Consider the following 25,663-nt stretch of genomic DNA (forward strand, 5'->3'; position numbering starts at 1 on the left):
CCCGTCCTTTGCCCTTCATATAAGATAGACAGGTCCATGGTAGGCGAGAATGTTATATCCGCAAACTCCGACCAACCCCCACCAACTAAGTCTGGTACACCACTGTCTACTGCGGAGTACTGAGACTCCATCCGTCACAGTTGTAACAAAAGTGGACACTTCTAACAACCAATGAATGCCAAGTATATCCCTGGACGGTGGGTTTCAATCAAGCTTAACACCTCTGCAGCTTAACACCTCTGCAACTGCTTGGGCGGCTCTGAATTCACGGAAACGGCGATTAAGTCACACTCCCCGCCGTAACTCCGAGCCCTTCTACCAATTAGCCTCGTATTTCATGAATCCGTGGGCATTGTACAACCGGCAATGCCGCACACCGCACCCGCACCCGCACTCGCATCGAGATAATTGGTAATTGGCGAGATGGTCGGATGGTCGAGTGGTGACCTTTCCGCCGACGGTAAAGACAGACATGATAGTATTTTTCCACCCATCTCTGAATACAAAGTGTAGTCTGTTGGGGACACCCCGAGCTGAGGAGTTCAGCAGTGCCTAGCTAAAACGAATAATCTGTAGAGAACGCAATAGAATCAGAGATTTGTAAGTGGTACTTGGTTTCTGCTAGATTCCAGATTCAAGAAGCAAGCAAGAAACGAGAATAAAGGGTTGGACGAAAGGTGTTAAGCATCACTTGACAGGAAGGAAGGTGCCTGCAGCATAGTTCAACCCAATCCCGCAGCTACTAAGTAGTAACTAGACCAGTGTCATATTAGAGAGGTATATTTTCTCTAGTCGTACTATCCAGTACAGGGAGGAAAAATAGACACAATAATTTTAATTTCTGGAATGTTTTTCTTATAATCTTCCGCCCTTCTGTTGCCATACACAGCTCCTAAGAATAATAATCTACTTTAAACCGAGAACTTCGATACAACCCTGAAATATGTATAGACTCTAGCAGGGTCTACTGTGATTAAATTGAAGAGTAGATGTACCTATATACACTTACACAAATGCGCACGATTAAAGAACACGGTCTAACGAATAATTGCTACGTTAGTCATTACATCTCAAGTTGAGGACATGCTGAATACTTTGACTCCAAAGCATATGCCTGAACCAGAATATACATCGACCTCTTCGAACCTGGCATTCTATGCTACCTCACATGCTCAAACCAATAGATAGTAGACATATTCATCCCATCACACCGACAGCCTTCAGACCCAAACTGCCGCGTTCCAGTCGTGCCATCAGTCCCTCATACACGTCCGTGTCTTTGTAAGCTTTAGCCAGGCTGTTGGCGACATCACCCATCTCCTGCTCAACTTGCGATCGCAAAGATCTAGAACTCTCCTCCAAAACGACATTTTGGCCACCTGCAGAGGGCCGCACGGCATTTGTACTGAAGGTTACCGCATCGAGTACCTCGCGGGCAGACACCTTGCCTTGAACATCGGCAGTGCCTTGGATGACTGGGTGGTGCATTTGTCGTTAGCCTGCTCTCGCGTGCGCACGAGCTATCTCAAGCTTACCTGGCCTGATCACCGCAAAGGCATCATCAAACCCATCTTGCCCTTCGCTGTTTAAGACGGGACTGTCTCGTGCGCGTATCTGCTTGGTCGCTCCGAGCACCACGAGAAGGAAACGTCCGTATCTGTTCGCAACGCCTTGGGAATGCCACTGCCAGGCCGTGTGTTCGGGACAGTCACCCCGGATAGAGGCGGCAATGGATACCGCCGCAGACAACCCTCCCGAGACTGCCAAATGCACGCCAGATGAAAAGTACGGGTCGATAAAGGCTCCGGCGTCACCGACAATGCGGAGGTACGGGCTGCCGTACGATGACGCATTGTAGGACCAGTCGGACGCCTGTTTGATTTCCCCGTCGAGGTTTGCGGGCTGCAGCAATTGCGAGATTACGCGTGCACCCTCCACAGACTCAAGGTAGAAAGCCCGGCTGGATGTCACGGTTGATGACTTCTTTTTCTGCGTGGCGAGTTCTTGGTTCATGACGACGCCGACGGATGTGGTCCCGTTGTGGAGCGGAATGAACCAGACCCAGCCGCTGCCGTCTGACAGCGAGGTTAGAAGGAACGGGAGGACATGAAACTGGGATACATACCTTGGAGGGCTTCAAAATATGGCTGGCCTTCTACCGAGGTGCCGACACCGTATGGTGTTGCTCCGCGCCAGTAACCCCAGCTGGCGACATTCTTCAAGTAGCTGTTGTAGGTCCGAGATTTCAAGTACTTGGTGCTGGCGATGCCGGCTCGTCCGCTCGCATCGACCAAATAATCAAAGCTGATGGACCCCGTGCGGCCATCTTTAGCCTTCCAGCTGGCAGATACCGGTCTCCCGGGGTGGTCGTCGATCGCGGACTCATCGAGTGGATCAAACTCAATGGCCGTCACCTTGACACCGTCGAAAGCCCTGGCTCCGGAATTAGATGCATGCTTGAACATGAGGTCGTCACATTCGGAGCGCACAACGTTCCAGGCGAAGGTATCCGCCCCAGGTTGTAGGATGAAATCGGTGTCTGCGAGTGATCCGTGAGACGCATTCTGGCAATGAGAAGGGAGGCCTCACAAGCTTCCTTCTGGTTATTCAGCTTGAAGGCTGCACCATTCTAGGCTCGATTAGGCGGATGCGGGTGAATCAAGCGAGCATTTTGGGGCATACTTTGCGGACGAAGCCATAGTTCACGAACGTCTCGTCAAGGTCAATGAACCTGAGAAACGGCCGCATCGAGGCAACAAGGCTCTCACCGATATGGTAGCTTGGCACAGCACCGTGAGCTTCCATCCACGGGATACCGACGAGGATACTCTTACCGAGGGAATACATCTGCCTCCAGCAAAACAATGTCAATGCCTTCTCGGGCCAGGGCTGAAGCCGTGTAGGAACCACCAGGGCCGCCGCCGATCACTAAAACAGTAGCTTTGTGGGGGATCTCCATGATTAGCGCGGATTGTTGTTGTAGATCAACGGGGGGATAACTTAAAGCTCAATGGGGCAGAAAGTTTGTTGACCGCAGGTCAAATAAATAATCAATCAGTGCGTGGTGCTAAAGATTGGTGACAAATTGGCTAGAGTCCATACAAATATTAATGACGTGTAAGGATGAGCACCTGACGTGTAACCGGCGTTGTGCATCTCAAAACGATGGAGAGCAGTGTTGTCGACCAGGGAAGGGCAGAAGTGAAGAAGCAAAACGAATTATGGATCTGAGTTGTGAGACAGGGGTCCTGTGTCTACGTCTCACTGACAAATAGCACCAGTGGCCGGTGAGGATTCCAGATGCTGAGGGAAAAGGCCATGGCCCGCTGAGCGTTTTGCTTTTTTTAGCCCTCTCGATAGTTCGTGTGGCCACCTCGAACCAGGCCAGTCCGCATCTTGGTCGAGGTTGTACGAACTCGAGCTACGCATTTAGTTTCAACCAGCGGGTATCTCCGCAGTCCGGGTTATTTGTGACCAAGGCCTGCATTGACTAAGACCAGGGCTTGATGTTGCAGTATGCCCACCCATGACGAGACTACAACTGGCGACTCTTACATTACCAAAAGATCGTAGCCACGACGATCATCAAATCATCAGCTAGGATCAAAAAGAAAATTGGGTCCAGTACACATCATAATAATCAGCCTGTAATGATACAAGTCTGTGTTCTATGTGAAGCAAAAGGCCACATATGTGGAAAAGAAAGTCGCAAGGAATCATGAGATTTTGCATCTACCTGAGCACATCCTGGGCCAGGAGCCCCAATGTTTGCAGATGCGCGCCATGTGACATTATCGACATACAGTTAGAGATGCGTATGTGATGCTGCAACTCTTGCTTCATATCCACCAGTTCCTTCTGCATGTTCGCGATTTCCAGTTCCAGGGCCTTGCGTCGCCGCTCTTCCTCCTGCTGCTCCGCTTGGAGCAAATTGATCAGGTCTGCCTGCTTCTGCCGCGATCGGCCCGCAGCCAACCGGTTGCGTTCCTTGTATTTCTCATGGTACTTCTTGCGCAACTGCTTCACTTCCTCGCTGCGGTCCATCGATCCAGGGCTCGTTGCTCCTAGCGAAGGCGATTTCGCCGACGACAGCCCTGGCCTCGATGCCGGAGTACTGAATGCTGGGCGTGATCTGGATGCCCTCGTGATTCCAGGCATTGGAACTACCGCATCCAAGGGGGGCGACACCATCCCAGCCAGCTCAACCGACGATAAGATACCCCCTGAATCGTCGAGAAAGGCGAGGTCGGCCGTCTCTTTACCAAAGTCCACATGGTTGGCCACAGTCGGCGAGCCTAGAAGGCCCTCGAGCTGCTCAAATTGAGACAAATTGGCGTCGTCGGCGCTATACCTACAAACTTGTTCAATCATAATTCACTTGTGTAGAGACGAGCCATGGCATACCCTAACATGTAATTTCCCGAGATTATATCTGACCCTGACGGGCTACCTGTACCTAGCACAGGAAGATGATGTGAAGCTTGTAAAAGCTCAGACGCAATTTCGAAGCCATCCATGGCAACCGAGGTGTCGAGTCAGAGATCCTCCACGTCGAGTGTGAGAGCCCCCTTAAGGAATGTGGTCTGCGAGGAGGTCCTCCCTTTTAATGAGGTCGCAGCTAGCACGTCCATCCTGCTAATACACCCTTCATTGCAACTGGAGTAGCTAAACTGCCCAGGATCTGAGACAGCAAGGATGATATTCGGAATTGGTACTACCAATAGCCGTGCCAATGCGTTCACGCTAGCAGACTGCCGCTAAAGCGTGCTTATGGACTTCTGAGGGGTACGGACATGCACAACTGGGGCCCGGGCCAACCAGAGGGCTGATGCAGTTGCTCCGCACGAAGAGATCTAAGGCCAGCGCCCTTGAGCCGGACTGCCTCTATTGCATTATTAGGGATCGACCGTATTTTGGCCACAGCCAATACATGGGAAAGGGAATTCCCCAGTTTCTCGACTGGCTGCTGCTGGGAGATTATTAGCCCACCCTTGTTCGGCCGGGGCAAAGCTGTGGTAGGGCGGACGCCAAAACAAGCAACCCAGTGAATCTGGTGGGACGGAGGATGAACTAACGCAATCACATCGCGATGGAAGGAGGAGACAAGATTACGGCAACGCTAGTACTTGAGCTTCGATAACATGGCTGAATCAATCCTATACTCCGAACTCCGGTAAAAGAAAGCCGTTCTCAGCCCATTCACTGTTCTGAGCCAATCTAAGCCATTGCTTTTTCTTGCCTTGCCTTGCCTTTGATTTGCATTTCTCTTGTTCTTGCATATCTCGTCAGCTTCCTCATGACGAAGCAATCTGCTATCTGGCTAATTATCTGGCTTACCATGTGCGCGACCACTTCTACACGTCATCCGAAATGGACGACTTGTGGTCCCATGAACCACGCGACAACGCTGAACAACGGGGATATTTAGGGATAAGTGTACGTCTGCTAAAGTTGTGAGGGTGATCAGCCACCAGTGCATAACCCCTTCTCATCATTGTTCTCTTATTATTAGTATTATCCTTTTATTCGTGTTTCGCCATGTCCATCGATACACTGTTATACACAAGCTTGGCCGTCGGGGCAGTCTATCTAGCCAGCGTCGCGCTGTATGAGCTGTATTGGTCCCCGTTGGCCCATATCCCTGGTCCCAAGTTGGCGGCTTGCACGCGCCTTTATGAGTTTTTCTATGATGTAGTTTGTGGTGGCCAGTACACCTTCAAGATTGCCGATCTGCATAAGCAATATGGTGGGAATGACATGAACCAGCCCGACTACCAGACTCAATAGCCCCTGTTGTGCTGATATAAGGCAGGCCCCATCATTCGCATTAGTCCCCGTGAAATTCACATCCACGACCCCAACTATTATGAGACGCTCTATGCAACCAACAGTCCCCGAAACAAGGACCCCTGGTTCACCGCGCACTTTGGCGTGGATGAATCGGCCTTCTCTACCCTGGATTATCGGCTGCATCGGTCGCGGCGCGCCATGATCGCCCCATTCTTTGCCAAAGCTCGTATGGACGGGGCTCAGCCTTTGATTAAGGCCAATCTCGCCAAGCTAATCCGCCACTTGGATGCCCATGCAAGTTCCCAGTCAGTCCTCAAGGTCGAGGTCGCGTACAATTCCTTCACGGGCGATGTCATCACCGGGTACACCAGCTACCGATCGTTCGAATATCTTGAGACAACCGACATGGTTCCCATCTGGAGTGAAACCGTCCGCAACTTGGTCGAGAGTGGGATGCTATCGCGTCATCTGCCTGGATTCTTTCCCCTCCTGGCATGGGCTGGTTCGCGGTGTATCGCGGCCGTGTATCCGAAGTTGCTGCCAGTCATAGCATTTCGGATGAAATGCGCCCAGGAGGTGAACTTCATGTGGACCAATTCTGAGGAAGGCAAAAAGGAGGCCATTCAGTCGGGGTGTTCGGAGCCAGCTCTGTTCCCAGAGTTGGTGAGTCGGGCTTCCTCCGCTCCGGATATCACAGAGGAGCGCTTGTTGCATGAATTTATCACCATCGTCGCCGCGGGAACGGAGACTACCGCCCATACTATGACAGTCTGCACATTTCACATTGCCCACAATCAATCTATCTTAGACAAACTGCGCGAGGAGCTGGATAACAGATTTCACAGCAATGCCGACATGGATCTTCAGACTCTTGAGCAACTCCCATACTTGGTGAGAATCCCTATTTATCCAACGCGTCAGACAAGTGATACTTACTGACAATGCCGCCAGACGGGGATCATCTATGAAGGGCTACGGTGCGTATGTCCTTAATTGGCCTGATTAGTCTGACTTATTTACGCAGACTCTCTTATGGGCTATCGCATCGACTTCAGCGAATCAGTCCCATCGATCCACTCAAGTACAAAGATATTGCCATCCCCCCTAATGTGGGTATCTCCGCTTCCGACACAGCACCCATAGGCTGACTGCTGAAGACCCCTGTTGGCATGTCCTCTGCGTTAATGCATCATGACGAGAGCATTTTCCCGCAGTCGCACGAATTCATCCCAGAACGATGGACCGATCCGAACGACCGAAGGAGACTGAATAAATACATGGTATCGTTTAGCAAGGGATCACGCCAGTGTATTGGCATGAAGTTAGTATTCTCGTGATGGAATGTCCGAAGTTCACCAAACTGATTGCCCATTCCATAGTCTGGCTTTTGCAGAGCTCTATCTGGGCATAGCGACGCTGTTCCGCCGGTACGACATGAAACTCCACGATACGACTCTGGATGATGTCCAGCTACATGGTGACAAGATGCTGCCTCGCGCCAAAAATGGCAGCAAAGGGGTTCGGGTGACCTTACGACGCGCTCAAAGCGTTGGTTAGGTTATGGAATGATGGGATTGTTGCACTGGGGTCCAGCCGCGAGGTTCGTAGCATGTGCAGGTGAACGGTTGCTAGATAAACACGGAGTCCTTGCCAATATGATCCTGGAATTACGACCGTAACAGTTCCTTTGTAGCAGTTAATTATTCGGAACGGCTCTGTGGTCCTGCACAAGGGGGATTGATCTTCAGTCCATTTTCTGGGTGTACGTGCAATGTCCATGAGGCAGTACTCATTCGGGACGATAACCCGACCAAGGTCCATATCAACTCCAAGTCGGTATTTTCAACTCAGACAGCGAGTGTCCTGTTCAATCACGATAAAGGGCCGCGCTATCACTTCGGCAGTTATGTTACACGTTTGGCAGTTTAATCGTCAGGCGCCATGCGCCACATGGTTTATGACGTGTAACCCCGATGGATGAGGTGTAGAAGTGGCATATGAGGTCATGAGCATTTTTCAGGTCAATCATACTTATAGTCGTCGCTGGCTGTGGCCATCCAAGGACATCCAAAAACAAGTCTCGCTTTTCTTCCGGAAATGGATTTGAGAACTGGCTATATGTTCCCTTGTCTTACTGATGGACAGTTCGTTGAGGACGATACGCTCCATTCGGTTGCGCTCGGTATAGACAGCCCGATATCACTAAGCAATGGACCTGACGGCGAATGGGCCCGGGAGCTATCAATCGCGTGGGCCATTCTTCTATTCACGTACAATGAACAAGAGGCTGTTGAGTTTGCCTGTCTACGCAACCAGCATTGGTTCTGCGTAGACGCAAAAATGAACCGCGACCTCTCCTGGAAAGACATTGAAATCCACGAAGGTGGGACCTCGGATGGACGGCAGGTCAATACGGGCCTCTGTCTCTCACAGGAGGGAGCGACACCTATTCCCACAGTAAGTATCCATGATGATGTTGTCGAATTGAGGTAGCTAATCACAGTAGCGTCTTCAACTGGTGCTGGTCGGTAGTATTTCCGGGGGAGGCTTGTCTCTGGAATACCGGCCAAATCTGCTCAGCGCTGAACAGGCAGCCAACGTTGCCAGTACCTTAGAGACCATAATGCGGGCTCTGCAAGGGCGCACAGTCTCCATTGGCTCCATCGATGTTCTCAGTGAGCGCAATATTACCGACCTCAACCGGTTCGCTGTCGCCCGACGTGCGCTACCAGAAGGTTGTCTGGACGATATAATCACAGCACAAGCCGTTGAACGCGGCAACAGCATAGCCATTGATTCCTGGGATGGCACATTGTCATATCAGGAGCTAGATACTCTTTCAACACTTCTAGCCAAGTACCTCCGCTCCTTGGATCTTTCAGGCACATATGTTCCTCTTTGTGCGGACAAGTCCGCCTGGGCGGTGGTAGCTATGTTGGCCATTCTCAAGGCGGGCGCTGCATGTTCTCCGTTAGATCCGTCTCATCCTCGAAGTCGCTTACAGTCGATGGTGCAGCTCTGCGATGCAAAGGCTGTCATAGCGACCGAGCGACACGCTTCGCTGCTCCAAATGGATGGAGTGGAGGTCGTAGTCGTCGGCCCCGACATGTCCTCCTTTCTACAGCACCAGATCTCTCCAGCAGAGGCCCCAGGCCCATCTCATAGAGACGTTGCATTTCTAATGTGGACGTCAGGAAGTACCGGGGCACCCAAGGGAGTCATTCTAGAGCACACAGCACTGTTCATGAGCATCAGCGCATACGCAGCGGCAAACCAGTTCTCCGCTGAAACCCGGTGCTTCCAATTTACCTCTTTCACCTTTGCCGTTAGTCTTTGCGACATCTTTGGCACGCTGAGCCAGGGAGGTTGTCTGTGTATGCCATCCGAGACCCAGCGACTCACTGATTTGACGGGGGCACTGCGGGAGCTCCACGCCACGTTCTGCTGGCTCACCTCAACCTCGCTGGCGGACCTGAACCCACACGATTTGCCAGACCTGCGCAGTGTCACTGTCGGGGGCGAAAGCCTCTCTCGGGAGTTGGTTGCTCGATGGGCCACGCATCTTCGGTTAACGGTCTCGTACGGCACAACAGAGACCGCTGGCTGGTGTCTGCTCAATACCGGATTGTCTCCGACGGGTGATGCCCGAACTCTGGGCAGACCGACCATCCCCGGTGTGTGGATTGCCCATCCGGACAATGTCAACCGCCTGGTGCCCGTGGGTGCGGTGGGAGAGCTACTAGTGGAAGGGCCGTTCCTGGCGCAAGGCTATTTGGACGATGAAGAGCGCACGGCAGCTCATTTCATACCGCCCCCAAGCTGGATGACCCAATTTCGTCCGCAGGAAGTCACCCGACTATACCGCACCAATGACCTGGTGCGCTACAACTCCGATGGTTCTGTGAGTTTTGTTGGACGACGACAGGCCCATGCCAAAATTCGCGGCAATCGGATCAGTCTACCCGAGATTGAGGCACAGGTACGCCACTCCTGCAAAGATGCGCAGGCAGTGGTGGAACTGGTGACTACCAAGGATCAGGTCGAGATGTTGACGGCATTTCTGGTCGTGTCTGGTCAGGAGTCCCTCTCAGAGGCCCCCTTGATCTGCCCACCCAATGACTGCTTTCGAGAGACAGTTACGAATTCTCTCTCTGTGCTTGAACAATCATTACCCAGCTACATGGTCCCAACTGTATTTGTTCCTCTGTCCCACATTCCGCTAACCAGAACGAATAAAGCCGATAGACATGTGCTCCGCAAACTGGCAGAGGCCATGAGCAGAGCAGATTTGGTGCAGCTTATGACAAAACCTCGACCTGTCGAGCAACTCCCCTTATCACCCCTAGAGCGGCAGATCCAAGGGCTGTGGGCAGACCTTACCAATATTCCGGCAGAAAGCATCGGACCAGACGACAACTTCTTCCATCTCGGCGGGGACTCCGTCCTCGCCATCCACCTTGTACCCTTGGCCCGTCGACATGGACTCTCCCTGACCGTACAGGATGTGTTTCGTTACCCGAAAATGAAAGAGTTAGGGGCGCATCTTGAACAGGAAGCATCACAAGGATCCCAGCGTTCGAAATCCCAGCCTATCGCATCTTTCGATCCTACTCCATGGAAGTCGGTAGCAGCACAGCAATGTGGGATAGACGAGTTGGCCATCGAGGATGTGTATCCATGTACAGCGTTGCAAGAAGGTCTGATGGCACTGTCGGCACAGCGAACGGGTGCCTATATCCTCAGCATGGCGCAGAACCTCTCTCCTACGGTGGATTTGGGTCGCCTATTGGAGGCCTGGCAGACGGTAGTGAAAGCCGTACCAATCCTCCGAACACGCATCGTACGCCTGACCAACGAGGGCTTCCACCAGGCCGTGGTAGACGAATCAATCGAATGGCAGTCCGTCAAGAGTGAAGCTGAGTTCCGCAGAATGAACCAGCTCAATCCCCTAGGTTTAGGCACTCGACTAGTCCGCTTCGCGCTGTTGCTATCAGCAGCCGATCAGCCCTCTCGCCTGCTGCTCGCAATGCATCACTCGGTTTTCGACCGCTGGTCAGGCCCCTTGCTAGTGCGAGCAGTTGAGGACGCCTATCAGGGACAGCCAGTCATGCCTCAGTACTTCAAAGACTTTGTATCTTACGTCTCCACCTGTCCCAGGGAGGAGGTTGATGCGTTCTGGCGACACCAGCTCTCCGATGCCGATCCGACGGTTTTTCCTCCCACTCCTGAACCCAACTATCTCCCCAGTCCGACCAAGTCGAGCGAGCGGATCATCCTGCTCCCTTTGAGCCGGACTCATGTCACAATTACCACGAAACTGCGCCTTTGCTGGGCACTCGTCTTATCCCAGCATACGGGGAATGCTGATGTCGTGTTTGGTGCCGTATCCACCGGTCGTAGCGCACGAGTCGAGGGCATCGAGAGCCTGATCGGTCCCACTTTGGCGACGGTGCCATTCAGGGTCCGCATCGACGGCTCTGCTATGGTGTCAGATGCTCTTCAAGCCTTGCAGGACGATGCCGCAACGATGCTTCCCTACGAGCAACGAGGCCTTCAGAATATCGCACGCATCAGCCGCGAAACCAGAGCCGCCTGCAACTTTCAGAATCTCTTAATTGTACACGCGCCCGATTCAAGAGGCCACTCTACCATACTGAAAATAACGGATGACCAGCAACTACTCGACCTCTTTTCATATGGCTTGACGCTATCCTGTGAAGTCCTGGATCAAGATCGGATCCAGTGCCAGGCATTTTTTGACCCGAACATGCTCGAGCACGCTTACGTGAAAGTCCTGCTCGACCAGCTTGCTCATGCCGTCCGTCAGATACATGCAGTTCCAGATTGTAAAGTCGGCGAGATTTCGCTCCTCAGCCCGCAGGATCAACAGCAGTTGCAAGAGTGGAATCCTCCAATCCCGCGGACCGGGCTCACCATTCATGAGACTATCCAGAGGCAATGCCTGGCTCACCCCCAAAAAGAGGCTGTATGCTCGTGGGATGGATCGATAACCTATAGAGCCCTTAATGAATTATCATCGAGCCTGGCGTCTCAGATACTGCAACGCTGTGGCCAACCTACCTCGTTCGTACCCTTGCTCATGGAGAGGTCTAAGTGGACGGCAGTAACCATGCTGGCTGTAATGAAGGCCGGAAAGGCATTTGTCCTCCTGGATGCCTCATTCCCTGTGGAGCGGTTGCAGTCGATTTGCTGTCAGCTCGACGCAACTCTTATACTTTCTTCAAGCAAACACGCCGACGTGGCACAACGCTTGGTATCGAATCCCCTCATTGTTGATGCCATCATCGGCTTGCCTGGTCCATCACTAGCGCTGCCTGTGGTACATCCAGACGCTACCCTGTACGCTGTGTTCACCTCCGGATCGACTGGCAGGCCGAAGGCCGTCCTTATTAGCCACGCCTCGTACGGCAGTGGTGCAGAGGCACACATACCAGCCGCCCTAATTACCCCCGCAACGCGGGTGCTGCAATTTGCCTCGTATGCCTTCGATGCCAGCATCATTGAACATTTGAGCACCTTTATGGCGGGTGGCTGTGTATGTGTTCTCTCTGACCCGGAGAGAACCTCATCTCTCGCGGAGGCTGTCGCGGCACAACGGGCCAACTTCGCCTGGTTAACTCCCAGCGTGACCCGGTTCATTGACCCGCAGGATTTTCCCACTATGGATCGTCTCTGTCTAATGGGGGAGTCCATGCGCCGCAGTGAGATTGAGAGATGGTCATCGCGGGTGAATCTGATGCAGGCATACGGACCAGCGGAATGTTCTGTCCTGGCGACGCTACGACCCAGCCTGACTACACAATCAGACCCCCGTAACATTGGTTGTGCGCGGGGCTGTCACGCCTGGGTCGTAGATCCAGAGAACCATACCCGACTCCTCCCCATTGGGGCGGTGGGGGAGTTGATAATTGAGGGTCCTATAGTGGGACAGGGATATCATGGCAGTCCGGAACAGACCCAGGCAGCATTCCCACCGGTACCAGATTGGCTGAGTGACTACCACGATGGTGACCTCTCCCAAGTGAGGGTCTACAAGACTGGCGATTTGGTGCAGTATTCCCCCAAGCTGGACGGGTCTCTGCTGTTCATCGGGCGGAAAGACAGGCAGGTCAAGCTTCGCGGCCAGAGACTCGAACTGAGCGAGGTGGAATATCACGCGTACCATACCCTGGCCGGAACATGGGAACTTGTGGTGGAGCTTATCAATTCGCAACATAACCCGGCACTGGCCCTATTCTTGGCAGAGAAACAGGACAGTCCGAAGCCCTGTGGGGTCCTTTCCATGACACCTGCTTGGCGGAGTGTTATGAGCCGTCTTCGGGATACTCTGGCGAGCCGATTGCCTCCTTACATGGTACCAACCGTGTGGATCCCTATCACTCAAATTCCGCTCTCTTCATCGCAGAAGACGGATCGCAGGTCCTTGCAAAGTCTGGCAGGGGACCTCAGCGCAGAACAATACCAGACGTATATCCTGGCCTCCTCGTCGGAAGCCACGCCAGGGCTGACGCACAGCCATCTGAAAGAAGTGCCGCTCAACGAGAACGAGCTTGTCCTGCAGGACTTGGTCAGACAGGTATTTACCGGCGAAGATGGATCTTTGTCCGTGGCTTCCATACCAATGGATGGGTTGTTCACGGATATCGGTGGCGATTCCCTAGGCGCCTTGGCGTTGACTTCGCTGGCCAAGCAGCACGGATTTCACTTTACGGCGGGGGATGTGTTGGGCTCTAGTCTTGGAGAGTTGGCAAGTTTGAGACATACTTGACTATTTGGTAATAACATCACTACACATTATGTTTAGATAGTTTCGTGACCAGGTACAAACGCATCAGACTCGTCACTTCAACTTCCGCAAAAGGAATACAGGAGAAAACTATCCCAAGGAAAAGAAAAAAAAAAAAAAAAAAAAAAAAAAAAGAAAAAAAAAGAAAAAAGAAAAGAGAAGATAGGAAAAGGAAAAAGAAAAAAAAAGGGGAAGGAAAACAATTTGTACTTGATGGTCCTAGGGTAGGTTACCATATCGCCTTAGGCAGGCCCAACCATTGGTCATTCGATTTGTCCTGCTGCTCGATCTGCGAACACTCAATCGACAACTTGTATGCTCCCAACAGGAATTATATTACATGAGACCAGCACTGCCATTACCACCATCACCTCAACCGAGTTGAGCCGTCGTCGGTGCTACTTCTCCATCTCTTCAACCACTTCCCGCTGGATCCCCCGACTGCGGATCAAAAGCCCGTTTCCATCGAATTCGAGCATATGCACATCATCCATTACTCCCTTTCCTAACCTTCCCTCCACACGCGAATACACCCATACACGGAGTCCCTCGGCAATGGTCGCCAAAATTTGGACACGAAAGTCTGGACTTTCATCTAGGACTTGTGGCCAGAACGCGAGCAGCTCTGCAGTGGACATGGAAGGTAAATCATTGTGTTTGAACTGCGCATCTGGGTGAAGGTAGTGCTCGATTGAAGCTGTCTCCCGACGATTTACGATGGTGGTAAGGAAGGTTTCGGCACGGCTTTTGAGGTCCATAATTTAGCTAAGCGAATAAGAGAGTAAAATGGTTTGGGTTGAGTAGCTTCAGGTGTGTGAAATGGAGAGAACGATACTTCTTAGGATTGTGGGCAACTTTCACCCCGTTAGCAGGGGCTCTTCACGATAGAAGTACCTGTTGGGCCAGTTACCCAGGTCGTCCATTGACGTGTAAATATGCACAGTTGACGTGTAGAGGACATCTACACGCCAGTAATGATGGGCACACCTGGAAGTCACGTTGATGCGATTCCGTATAAAAAATTCGTTGCACAGCACCTTACGGAGACCCCTCTGCCTCTTATACCCTCAGAGTCGAATTTCTAAAAAGTTGTCCACACATCATGTCGTCCGCTCCGATCCCCCAATCCGAGCCTCTGGCCATTATAGGCCTTGCATGCAAGTACGCCAATGGGATTGACTCCCCAGAGGCACTTTACGAGCAGGTCATGGCTGCCAGGTGCATGCATGGCGCAATGCCGTCCAACCGTATGGACGCCTCCTTCTACTATCATCCTACGTCTGAGGCAACCGGCACCAGTTACTCGAAGGGTGGCTATTTCCTGAACTGTGATCTGAATGCATTTGATTCCCCCTTTTTTCAGCTGTCGGAGATCGACGTCATGGCTATGGATCCGCAGCAAAAGATGCTTTTGGAGAACGTGTATCACGCCCTCGAGAATGGTATGTTCTACTTAGAGCATTGGCACCACCAAAGCTCATGGTCCGACTGATGTATCCTTAATATAGCTGGTATTCCGTTGAAGAATGCGATATCATCACCCACATCTGTCTTCGTCGGATGTTCCAACAATGACCACCTCGCGCTAGCCAACTCTGACCTTCTACTGTCCCTTAAGGGCAAAGGCACCGGAACAAGCCCGTCCATCCTGGCAAACCGCGTCAGCTGGTTCTATGACTTCCAAGGGACCAGCCAAACAATCGATACAGCCTGCTCAAGTAGTTTGGTTGCCTTTCATCAGGGCTGTATGGACGTTCGTGCCGGGAAGTCCGCCATGGTCTGATAGCCTTACCCACCAGCAAAATATATTCTTTCTCCATTGGTCATGCAACCTCTGAAGACCCTATGCTAACCTACGGACTAGTCAATCATTAGCGGTATTAATCTCATCGAGCACCCCGGGCCGACGTTGTACCTTTCCAGTCTTGGGGTCCTCTCTCCAGATGGCAAAAGTATGAGTTTCGATGCCCGCGCCAACGGCTACGGGCGAGGCGAAGGCGTCGGAACCGTCATCGTTAAACCCCTTCAAGCCGCCCTTCGCGATGGCAATCGCATCCGGGCTATTGTTCGCAGTACGGGCTCAAACCAAGACGGTCGGACTCCCGGAATTACCGTGCCTAACCCCTCGGCCCAAGAACGGCTCATCCACGATGTCTATCGAGTGGCGGACCTGGATCCGAGACGCACTGGGTACGTGGAAGCTCACGGTACGGGTACGCAGGTGGGCGATCCCCTGGAAGTGCAGGCTATTTTAGCTGCATTAGGTGTTGCCCGCGATTCGCCCCTCTATGTTGGATCGGTAAAATCCGTGCTGGGACACTTGGAAGGTGGCGCAGGACTGGCGGGGCTGATCTCAGCCACACTGGCTGTAGAGTCGAAGATGATACCCCCAGTGGCAGGCTTGCAGAGCTTGAACCCCAAGATTCCTCAACGCGATGACCTGAAATTTGCAAGAGAGGCAACCCCTTGGCCGCGATGGGATGTCAGGCGAGCTTCCATCAACTCGTTCGGATTTGGCGGCACAAATGCACATGCTGTGGTGGAGGACGTGGAGGGGTTCTTCGCGGATCTTTTTGGTCAGTATATCCCTGGAGCATTGCCCGCGCCTGAAGTCGATACTAGCTTGGAAACCACCCCAATGCTGTCAAAGCCTCTTATGTCTGGCAATGCTTCCAATCAGTCCGTCCAGTCCTGGTCAACAAGCCGGCTTTTCGTGATATCGGCTTTTGATGAAGCGGGAATCCAGCGGAATACATCTGCATTGGCAGAGTATCTAGATTCCAAGAGCACTACAGCGGATACAGATGGAGAGGATCGGTTGCTCAACAATCTGTGCCACACGTTGAATGAGAAGCGCACCCGGTTCGACTGGCGCAGCTACCATGTGGCAGACAGCATCGCCAGTCTCCGCGAGTCCTTGCAGCATTCGCGGGCTATCCGCCAGTCATCTGCTCCCAAGCCCATCCGGTTTGTCTTCACCGGACAGGGAGCTAATTGGGCAGGCATGGCGTGTGACATGCTGAAATATCCGCTTTTCCGGCGGAGAATACAGGAGGCCGCAGCGTACTTGAGGGAGCTGGGCAGTGGCTGGGATTTATTTGGTAAGTCTACCCAGATTTCTTTTTGAGGCTTGAGGGCAACGACGACTAATCGCAAGTCAGAACGGATGACCTCTAAAGCAGGGGAGTTGGATGAGCCCACCTTCGCGCAGTCCTCCTGTGTTGCCGTGCAAGTCGCTCTGGTGGACCTTCTTGCCAGCTGGAAAGTCGTGCCTGAAACGGTGGTGGGACATTCTTCGGGCGAAATAGCTGCGGCATATTGCGCAGGACATATCTCTCGGCAGGCAGCATGGAAAGTAGCCTTCTGTCGAGGCAAAGTGTGTGCTCGACGAACAGACGGGCAGGGTCGCATGCTCGCAGCTGCCATGCCAGTCCATCAACTGGAGCGAGTGGTGGCCCGCGTCAACAAGGGTCAACCGACATCTGTCAAGATTGGTTGTTACAATAGCCCGAGAAATCTGACCCTGACAGGTCGATATGATGATATCCTCCGGCTCAAGCTGGAGCTTGATGATGTTGGCGCCCTGAATCGCATGCTTCCCGTCAAAGTCGCCTATCATTCAGATTACATGCAAGACGCTGCACCGGAGTACTTGAGCTTACTGGGTGAAATCTTGGATGGGGGTGATACCATTCATAAGGATGCCTCCATCCAGATGATCTCGTCGGTGACGGGACAGCCAGTGCCCGCTGGAGACGTTCAGCAGGCTTCGTACTGGGTAAAAAACCTCGTCTCCCCAGTTCGGTTTTGCACTGCCCTTCTGGCATCCATGGAGTTTCCTGGAACGACAGGCAAACGAGAGGATACACTCATCGAAATTGGCCCACACTCAACGCTGCGGAGTGCAATCAAGGAATCATTCGCCGAAGTGCCCGAATACCAGTCCGTTCAGTACGGCAGTCTGCTAAAACGTTACGAGACGAACGGATCTACAATCTTGCACACGCTTGGAATGATGTTCTGCTCCGGTCATGAGATCAGTTTGGCCGCCATCAACGACCGTCGCGTTGGAACGCGGAAGATTCCCATGTTACTGACGGGCCTGCCTGGCTATGCGTTTGATCACTCCAGATCAGTGCGTGGGACTTCGCGTCGGATTGAGCAGGTCAAGTTTCCGACATACAACCGACATGAGTTGCTTGGAGTACCGGTCGAAGACAGCAACCCCTATGAGCAACGATGGCGGAATGTCCTCAGGCCAGATGATCTGCCTTGGCTACGCATGAACCGAGTGAGGCTTCCCAGTTTACTAACGTATTGAGCCCCTAATACTGACTCAACCAGATGAAAGGGCAAATCCATTTCCCGGGGGTGGCATATATATTGATGGCTACCGAGGCTCTGCAACAACGTGTCGCACGGACGATGACCATCCCCAGGGTAAGGATAGCGAATATGTCGATCCTGGCTCCTTTACAGGTGCCGGATAGCCCTTCTGGCGTGGAGATACAGGTCTCTATCTACCCAACGAATGTGCGCGCCAACGGGGCGACCGATTGGGCAACGTTCCGGATCATCTCCTATGACACTGCGGAGAAGACCTGGGTTGAGCATTGTGTTGGCTCGGTTCGAGCTGAAACCGGACCACCTGATCTATGTGTGAACACTGCGCTGCGAAAGCAGTGCGCCGAGCCAGTGGACATCGCACAGATGTATCACGGTTTTACAGCGGCTGGCATGGACTTTGGGGAAAACCTGAGGAATATCCAGGCCATGAAGGTGTCGCCCGACCGCACAGCCTGCACAGCGACCATCACAGCCCCTAGCATAGCTCCCCAGGCCCACGATCAGTACCCCTTACATCCTTGCTCCTTTGAAAGCATTCTACACGCCCTACTTTATCTATGCGAGGCTTCACAGAGTCCCATGGTGACCAACTACATCGAAGAGGTGGTGATCGTTAACCCCAATGACACGGGAGCCCGTGAATTCGAGTCATTTGCAAGAAGGCAGCGTACGTCAGCAACGACGTGGACGTGCGATGTGAGTATCACCACAAACGTCGGGGACCAAGACATTCAGATCAAAGGCCTCGATCTGGTGCAGCTACCTGCGAACAACGATGATGCGGTGGATGCGGAGTCGTTCTACACCGTCAACTGGAGACCAGATGTCAAGCTCCTCGCCTCTGCAGACGCGCTGCACAACTCTGCCCCGGTAGACGCGGCACAGCACTTGCCCACGTTTGATGAGCACGAGGGATACCAGCTAGCCTCGGCGATATTCCTACAGGAGGCAAAAGAGTATGTAACCCGAACGGGGCTGCCACCACTCCCAACTCATCACCAGGCTTTCATGGACTGGATGGAAGAGGAATACCAATCCATCAACAATGGCACGACTCCCTTACTTGACAAGTCCCTGCTGGATGGCATCCGGGCCGATCCAGATCGCCGAAAATCTCTGCTCGATCGAGTAGCGCGGCAGAGTGCCCGAGGAGAGCTGCTGGTGCGCGTGGGCACCCGCATGATAGATATCTTGGAGCAGAAGATTGACTGTCTGGAAGTCATGTTCGGCCCAGACAATCTCATGGAGCGGACGTATGAAGAGGGCCTTCCAGGACAAATTGCTCCCGCGGTGGCCGGGTACCTGCATTGTCTGGCCCACGCCCAGACCGGCATCAAAATCCTGGAAGTCGGTGCTGGCACAGGCAGTGCAACCAAGGTCATGCTCGACAGTTTGAGGCCGACCGAGGCACAAGATGGCGGGGGGTTGGTGTCCTCTGTCTCGTCCTACGACTTCACCGACATCTCCGCCGCATTCTTCGAGAAAGCCCGCGCGCGATTCCACGACTGGGCAGATATCCTGCGTCCCAAACTGTTGAACATCGAGCAGGATCCCGCCGCACAGGGCTTCGAACTGGGCTCATACGATCTCGTAATTGCTACGCATGTATGTTGTTCCTCCCCCTGCACCCTTGCCAACAACCTGATGAGTAGGACTGACGTGTGGACCAGGTCCTTCATGCCACTGCCGACCTGAATGTCAGCTTAAAGAACATCCGAGCATTACTGAAAGAGTAAGTCCGCCCCTTTCCCCAGGGACAGACGTTTCATCATTGACTTGACCACAGAGGCGGTGACCTTATCGTGATAGAAAACATCCAACCCAAGTTCATGTGCTCCCAACTGCCTTTCGGCCTCTTACCCGGCTGGTGGCGCAGCGTGGAGCCTTACCGGAAGACCAATCCCCTCATCCTTAAGGAGCACTGGACCGAGGAGCTACAGAATGCTGGTCTGCGGCCCAGACTAATTATCAATGATACCGACGATGGGATCAACGAAATGTCAGCTTTTGTGGCTTCGCCCATGCCGAAGGTTCTAGATGGATCCCAACCGTGCAGTATCATCTACTCATCTACCTATCCGGGACAACAACAGCTCGCATTGGAAGTCGCTGACCGGCTGCCGCGATCCTGTACTGCTGCCGTGGTCGACCTTGCAGATATCTCCCTCGACCATTCAGACACAGTTGGTATCGTACTGGTTGGGTGCCAGGGCCTTGATCTATCGGAGCTGACCTCCAGCGAGTACGACAGGGTTAAGTTTATCCTCACGTCGTTCCAGAAGCTACTGTGGGTCACGTGTGATCCAACTGACGTCCCCAAATCTGCGCTGGCAACTGGGCTCGTTCGAAGTACGCGATGGGAGCGGGAGCATGATAATGTTAATATCATATTGCTGTCAGTATCGCTATCGCGGCCTACTCCACTGACCATCTCCTCCGAGATTGTTCGTCTTTGCGAAAACGCGTTCATCTCCTGCAAGCGAGTGCCGCCGAACTCGGAATATCGCATCGAGGGGAGCAACGGTGTCCTGCTCACCAACCGCCTGTTCCCAGCGGCGGGAATTAATGAGTGTATCGGTTTGGGCTCGCGACCCCGGTCTCGACAGGTACCTCTCGGTACGGTCGACCACCCCATCAAGCTGACTTCTATCGGATCTCAGCAACCAAACGGATTTCACTTCATCGAAGACCCGCAGGCGCACGAACCTCTGGACCCTGACGAGGTAAAAATTCGGATCCATGCCGCCGGGCTGGATGAGGAGGACGCAGACCAACTGAGCCGACTCATTCCCGGTCATGGTTTCGGTGATCAGGGATCAGGGACCGTTGTGGAGATCGGCCATGGGGTGCAGGGAATCCAGGTCGGTGATCAAGTGATGGCTTTGCGTACGGGACCAAGTTGTGCCCTACAAACCTTCTTCCGCACCCATTCAGCCACTGTGGCCAAGATCCCCGATGGGATTCGACTGTCGGATGCAGCGGCACTACCCCTGCCATGGGTGACGGCGTACCATAGCCTGGTGACCGTGGCTCGTTTGGACTCGCAAGAGAAGGTCCTGATCCATCCCGCGATCGGTGCCACTGGTCAGGCTGCCGTGCAAGTCGCCAGTATGCTCGGAGCCACAGTCTACGCGACAGTGGAGACTGATGCACAGCGGCAGACACTAGCGGAGTACGGGGTAGAGGAGAGCCACATCCTTGACAGTGCTTCTGTTGAGAAGCAGTTCGGCACGCAGACGAGCACACAGGGTGTAGATGTGTTGCTCAACCTCCGCCGCGATGGCCTAGAATTTCTACACCTGTCATGCCTCTCGCCGTTTGGCCGTCTAGTGGATATTTCAGGTTCACGGGCCTTCCCCTCGCAAGTCAACTCGCCGAGCAACCAGTCCTACTATAGAGTGAACATGCGGGAACTGTCACAGTTGAAACCAGAATCCATTCGACAAACTCTACGCACTGTCGCCCAACTCCTCGCCAGTCCCACCATTCGGCCTGTCGCCCCTTTCCGAGTCGGATACTCGCAACTCCAAAGGGTCCTGTCCGAGATTCGACGAGGGAGCCGTGGCCCCTGGGTCATCCAGCCACTCCCCAATGACCCCATTCCAGTAAGCTCTGGACCCCATGCCCCATGATTCCAGCCAGTTCGCTTCGTTAACCAGAAAATCGCTAGGTGGCACTGAAGCCACTGGGCAGTCACCAATTCGACCCCAGTGCGTCATACCTTCTCATTGGAGGGTTTGGGGGCCTCGGACGGAGTGTAGCTCGGTGGATGCATCACCGGGGCGCAAAGCACTTCATCTTCTTCTCGCGGTCTGGAGCCAGCAGTGCGGCGGCTCGGGAGTTGTGTGCCGATCTGCGGGCCGCGGGATGCGCAGTGTCCGACATGATTTGTGATACTACCGATGCACAGGCCGTTGCGAAAGCTATGGCGCAGTGTGAGGCGTCCATGCCTCCCATTCGGGGCTGTCTCCAGGCATCCATGGTTCTTGAGGTAGGTGCATGGTTCGAATAAACTAATGTGCGGGATGCGGTTCTAACGTGGACCGCAGGATTCGATGCTTTCCAATATGGACCACACTCGCTTCCTGGGGGCTATCACACCCAAGGTGCAGGGCACCATCAACGTGGCCTCTGCCCTGGCCCCCATCAAGTCCAATCTGGATTTCTTTGTCATGCTGTCCTCCTCGGCGGGGATCGTTGGCAACCGCGGCCAGGCCAACTATGCGGCCGCCAACACCTTTCTGGATGCCTTTGCGGGTCAACTAGTGACCCAGGGCTACCCGGCCACCTCTGTCAGTCTGGGCAGCGTGCTGAGTGTGGGTTGGGTGGCGGAGAATCAGCATAAACTCCGCATCGCGTTCGCCTTCGGGGCCCTTTCAGAAGACCTTCTACTCTCTATCTTGGAATATCATATGGACCCTGCCTGGGGGGCGGCGCAGAGCATCCAGACCTGCCACACAGTGGTCGGAGTACGATCTGCGCGGGATTTTCAACGCCAGTCCATCCCTCTGCCCGGATTCATGGCCCATCCGTTATTCTCCCCGCTTCTGGCCATTGCAGGCAGGTCCCAAACGGCCGAACAAGCGGCCGAGGCTCCGGTTTCGCAAGGGTTACGCGAGGCATCATCCATGGAGGCGGCGGTAGAGGTCGTGACGCGAGCCATCGTCCACAAACTGGCGCGCATTATGGCTCTGTCGGTGCAGGAGATTGATCCCCAGCGGTCGCTGGGCTCGTACGGGGTGGATTCCCTGGTGACGGTGGACTTGAAGGCCTGGTTCCAACGGGAAGTGGGGGTGTCCATAGGATCGGGGGAGCTGTTGGGGGAGATGGCCATGACCCAGTTGGCCCAGCAGGCGGCAGATGCGTCGCAATTCTTGCCGGCGGAGCTCCGGGGAAAACTAAGAAAAAATACTGATATACATGTTTAAGAAAAGCGTCGGGCAAAATGTGATTGCATGATTGACGCCACGAAAGACAAGCCAGGAAACATTGAGGTATCCAGGCATCTATTGTCAACAATCGGAGGAAAAGGCGGGCCGAGGATCAGGTGACTTGTACCGAGGCAGGAACGTGGCACTGGCCCCAAATAGGCAACGTAGCAGCGACCTTCCTTTCAGGGATAAACAGAATGTTGAGCAGAACGATAGCCTGTCCAAATGATTCTCAATTCCATCCAATATACACCTCCCCTGTTAGGATGATTGCGGGATGGGCAATAACTACTAAGTACTCCTAAAGACCACTCGTCGATGGTTAAGGCTTTACCCTCCCCGCCATGCTTATTTCTGTAATCAGGCCATTATGGGCCTCCTTAGGGGGGAGCCTAGACTAGGACCATCTAACAGCCAACCTAGACATCTAGCGTAGTGGAGATACATCGCCCAGACAGTTTCGACTAGCCGCAAACATGTGATGTCTCCGGACTGAAACCCAGAAGCTAGGCATCCAGGTATGATTAGCGTTGTTGGTCCGGTAGTGTGCTTCAATATTGGCTGTCCTACGATCGGAGTCCAGTTAACTACAGAGTACATTTATCTGACGAAATGCGCAGCAGAGTGAAAAAGGCCAGAATGGTGATCTCAAAGCAGCCCAGAAACATTGACTAACAGGGGACTGCAGAAAGAATTAAGACTGGCACACGACCTCCCACCATTGGCCTGTAATACAACGGTGGATCGACCAACACACCGACGATTCGCCTCAACACAGCTTAGACCAAGCCTCTTTTCCCAATGGGTAGACTATAGTATACTACCATAATTGTGGATCACGATCCATCTGTGGCACATCTTTGCCGCACTTTGGACCGCTCAGATGCCACCTGTCCGTATATTCCCGTTTCCATAATAGTTCCATATTCCTGGGCAGTGAAGTGGGCGAGAGACTTGCCCTCAAGCCGTGAAATAAGCTTTCTGTTCATGTTCGAGCTGTCCTGCGTAGAAGGACATGCCTTGTACGGAGATCAGTCAAACCAGAGGGGCCACGCCGTCCACACGGTGCCCCTTCGAGGAATATGAACGGATCCTCGAGAAGAACCCCATCTTGGCCCCGACTGGCTGTACAGACCAATTCTGCCAAGCTGGACGTCTCATCCACAGCGATGAGCCAAAAGTCGGGGAGAATCGTCCCCTTGAAGTGGTGCAGAATGAAGCAGTGGCATTTCTCTGGCAGCTGTGGCAGGATGGCGTGTACACTGAGGATTGTTACCTAGAAAGGCGCACACAAGTTCTGGAGGAAATCGCTCGGTCGGCGAAGCAAACAATCGTCTGGGAGCAGGAGTCCAAGCGAGTGGACACGACCTCGATCTGGACACAGAGCCCCGAAGAACTTCGTTATGGACTGCGACTGGCCTGGAGGAACTCGCGCAAGTGCATCATGCGCTCCCGGTATCAAGACCTGGAACTGTGTGACCTGCGACATATTCATACCAGCGTCGGAATGGCCACAGCACTTCTTGGGGAAGTCACGAAGGCCTTCAACCATGGCCAGATTAAGCCGACAGGTAGGATCAATTCAGTATAATTTTGCCACTGTATCGTATAGTGATCTGAAACGTCTTCTCCAGTGTTTGTCTTTCCGCCGAAGTCTGTGGATGGCAGTGGTCCGATGTTTTGGAACAAACAGGTGCTGAACTTCGCTGGTGTACGTTCTCCTTCCCTCTCTCCCCTGGCGATGACTATTAGTGCTGATGTGACCGGATTTCGCAACCGGCAGTACGAGCTCGAAGATGGCTCTATTCTGGGTGACCCGAGTAATGTCAAGCTGACCCAAGACATTATTGACTTGGGCTGGACGCCGCCACGGGCCAAGACCCGATGGGATCTTCTACCAATTGTTGCCATGGCTGAAAACGACGCACCAGCTCTTGTGGAGGTGCCAGACGCCCTCCGTCGGTTGATCGAGATCCAACATCCGGACTACCCGGAATTCAATGAATTAGGCCTTAGGTGGTACCAATTCCCAGCTCTGAGTCGATTGGGTTTTGATATAGGTGGAGTTCAGTATACGGCAACGCCATTTATCGGATGGTACTATCCTTCTCTTCATGATCGGTTTATGACTATGGCTGACCCTGACAAGGTACATGGATGCGGAGATCGGAGTGCGTAACCTGGCCGACACGTTCCGCTTCGACGCCCTGCCCGAGGTGGTCAAAGCCATTGGGTTTGACATCGACGCCTATCGTGCAAAGTCGGAGTACGCGGAAGTTCAAGAACTGGAGGATCTGCCGGACTATGAGCAGCTGCGGTGGCAGAGCCGCGCCCAGGCCGAGCTAAATTACGCCGTGCGTTGGTCCTTCCTGCAACAGGGTGTTACTTGTGTGGGAACGTTGGCTGCGTCCTCGGACTGGTGTCAGTTTGACGATGAACATGCCGCGAAGAAGGGCTACCGACTAAACTCGGATCCCTACTGGCTGTCACCGCCACAGGGATCGATTGTGCCTGTGTGGCATCGGGGTGGTGCCCCGAACTACCAGCCGAAGCCTATGATCTGTCGGAATCGCTATGATCCCGTTAACTCGTGGCAGCGTAGGAAGGGTTCCACGGATGCGGATCCAGTCCTTCTGATAAGGAAAGGGAATGAATGGGTCACCGAACCTCTGACTGGTTTCCTCGCTGATATCCCAAGCCGAAAGAGGCGTAAGCTGACCGAGTCTCAAGGGGAAGAGAAGCCCTCCACGGTGCATATCTATTACTGCAGCCAGGGTACCACAGCACG

General features: G+C 53.4%; 6 protein-coding genes across 6 annotated transcripts; 4 read left to right on the top strand and 2 right to left on the bottom strand.

Moving 5' to 3' along the window:
* Positions 1-1,197: 1,197 nt before the first annotated feature.
* An15g07880 (uncharacterized protein) lies at positions 1,198-2,959 on the bottom strand (the record flags this gene model as incomplete). The annotated part of the gene is made up of 5 exons (XM_059744842.1): positions 1,198-1,475; positions 1,536-2,075; positions 2,126-2,564; positions 2,683-2,731; positions 2,835-2,959. 5 exons carry the CDS (start codon positions 2,957-2,959, stop codon positions 1,198-1,200), a joined length of 1,431 nt encoding a protein of 476 aa, XP_059602653.1.
* A 681-nt stretch (positions 2,960-3,640) lies between these two features.
* Positions 3,641-4,517, bottom strand: An15g07890 (uncharacterized protein; the record flags this gene model as incomplete). The annotated part of the gene is made up of 3 exons (XM_059744843.1): positions 3,641-3,645; positions 3,804-4,351; positions 4,405-4,517. 3 exons carry the CDS (start codon positions 4,515-4,517, stop codon positions 3,641-3,643), a joined length of 666 nt encoding a protein of 221 aa, XP_059602654.1.
* Positions 4,518-5,538: 1,021 nt separating this feature from the next.
* On the top strand, positions 5,539-7,347 carry An15g07900 (uncharacterized protein; the record flags this gene model as incomplete). The annotated part of the gene is made up of 6 exons (XM_001397274.1): positions 5,539-5,746; positions 5,813-6,681; positions 6,742-6,767; positions 6,815-6,899; positions 6,948-7,111; positions 7,170-7,347. The coding sequence occupies 6 exons, from the start codon at positions 5,539-5,541 to the stop codon at positions 7,345-7,347; spliced, it is 1,530 nt and encodes a 509-aa protein (XP_001397311.1).
* Positions 7,348-7,887: 540 nt separating this feature from the next.
* An15g07910 (uncharacterized protein) lies at positions 7,888-13,579 on the top strand (the record flags this gene model as incomplete). Its single annotated transcript, XM_001397275.3, has 2 exons — positions 7,888-8,247; positions 8,297-13,579. 2 exons carry the CDS (start codon positions 7,888-7,890, stop codon positions 13,577-13,579), a joined length of 5,643 nt encoding a protein of 1,880 aa, XP_001397312.3.
* A 1,120-nt stretch (positions 13,580-14,699) lies between these two features.
* On the top strand, positions 14,700-22,859 carry An15g07920 (uncharacterized protein; the record flags this gene model as incomplete). The annotated part of the gene is made up of 10 exons (XM_059744844.1): positions 14,700-15,039; positions 15,106-15,374; positions 15,462-16,698; positions 16,759-17,888; positions 17,942-19,549; positions 19,615-19,676; positions 19,731-21,549; positions 21,627-21,935; positions 21,994-22,664; positions 22,748-22,859. 10 exons carry the CDS (start codon positions 14,700-14,702, stop codon positions 22,857-22,859), a joined length of 7,557 nt encoding a protein of 2,518 aa, XP_059602655.1.
* Positions 22,860-23,890: 1,031 nt separating this feature from the next.
* Positions 23,891-25,663, top strand: An15g07930 (uncharacterized protein; the record flags this gene model as incomplete). Its single annotated transcript, XM_059744845.1, has 5 exons — positions 23,891-24,446; positions 24,510-24,586; positions 24,659-24,972; positions 25,025-25,141; positions 25,202-25,663. Coding segments are annotated over 5 exons (1,526 nt in total), but the record flags the coding sequence as incomplete, so codon positions are not given.

Source organism: Aspergillus niger (genome assembly GCF_000002855.4).
Source record: "Aspergillus niger supercontig An15".
Lineage (NCBI taxonomy): Eukaryota > Fungi > Ascomycota > Eurotiomycetes > Eurotiales > Aspergillaceae > Aspergillus > Aspergillus niger.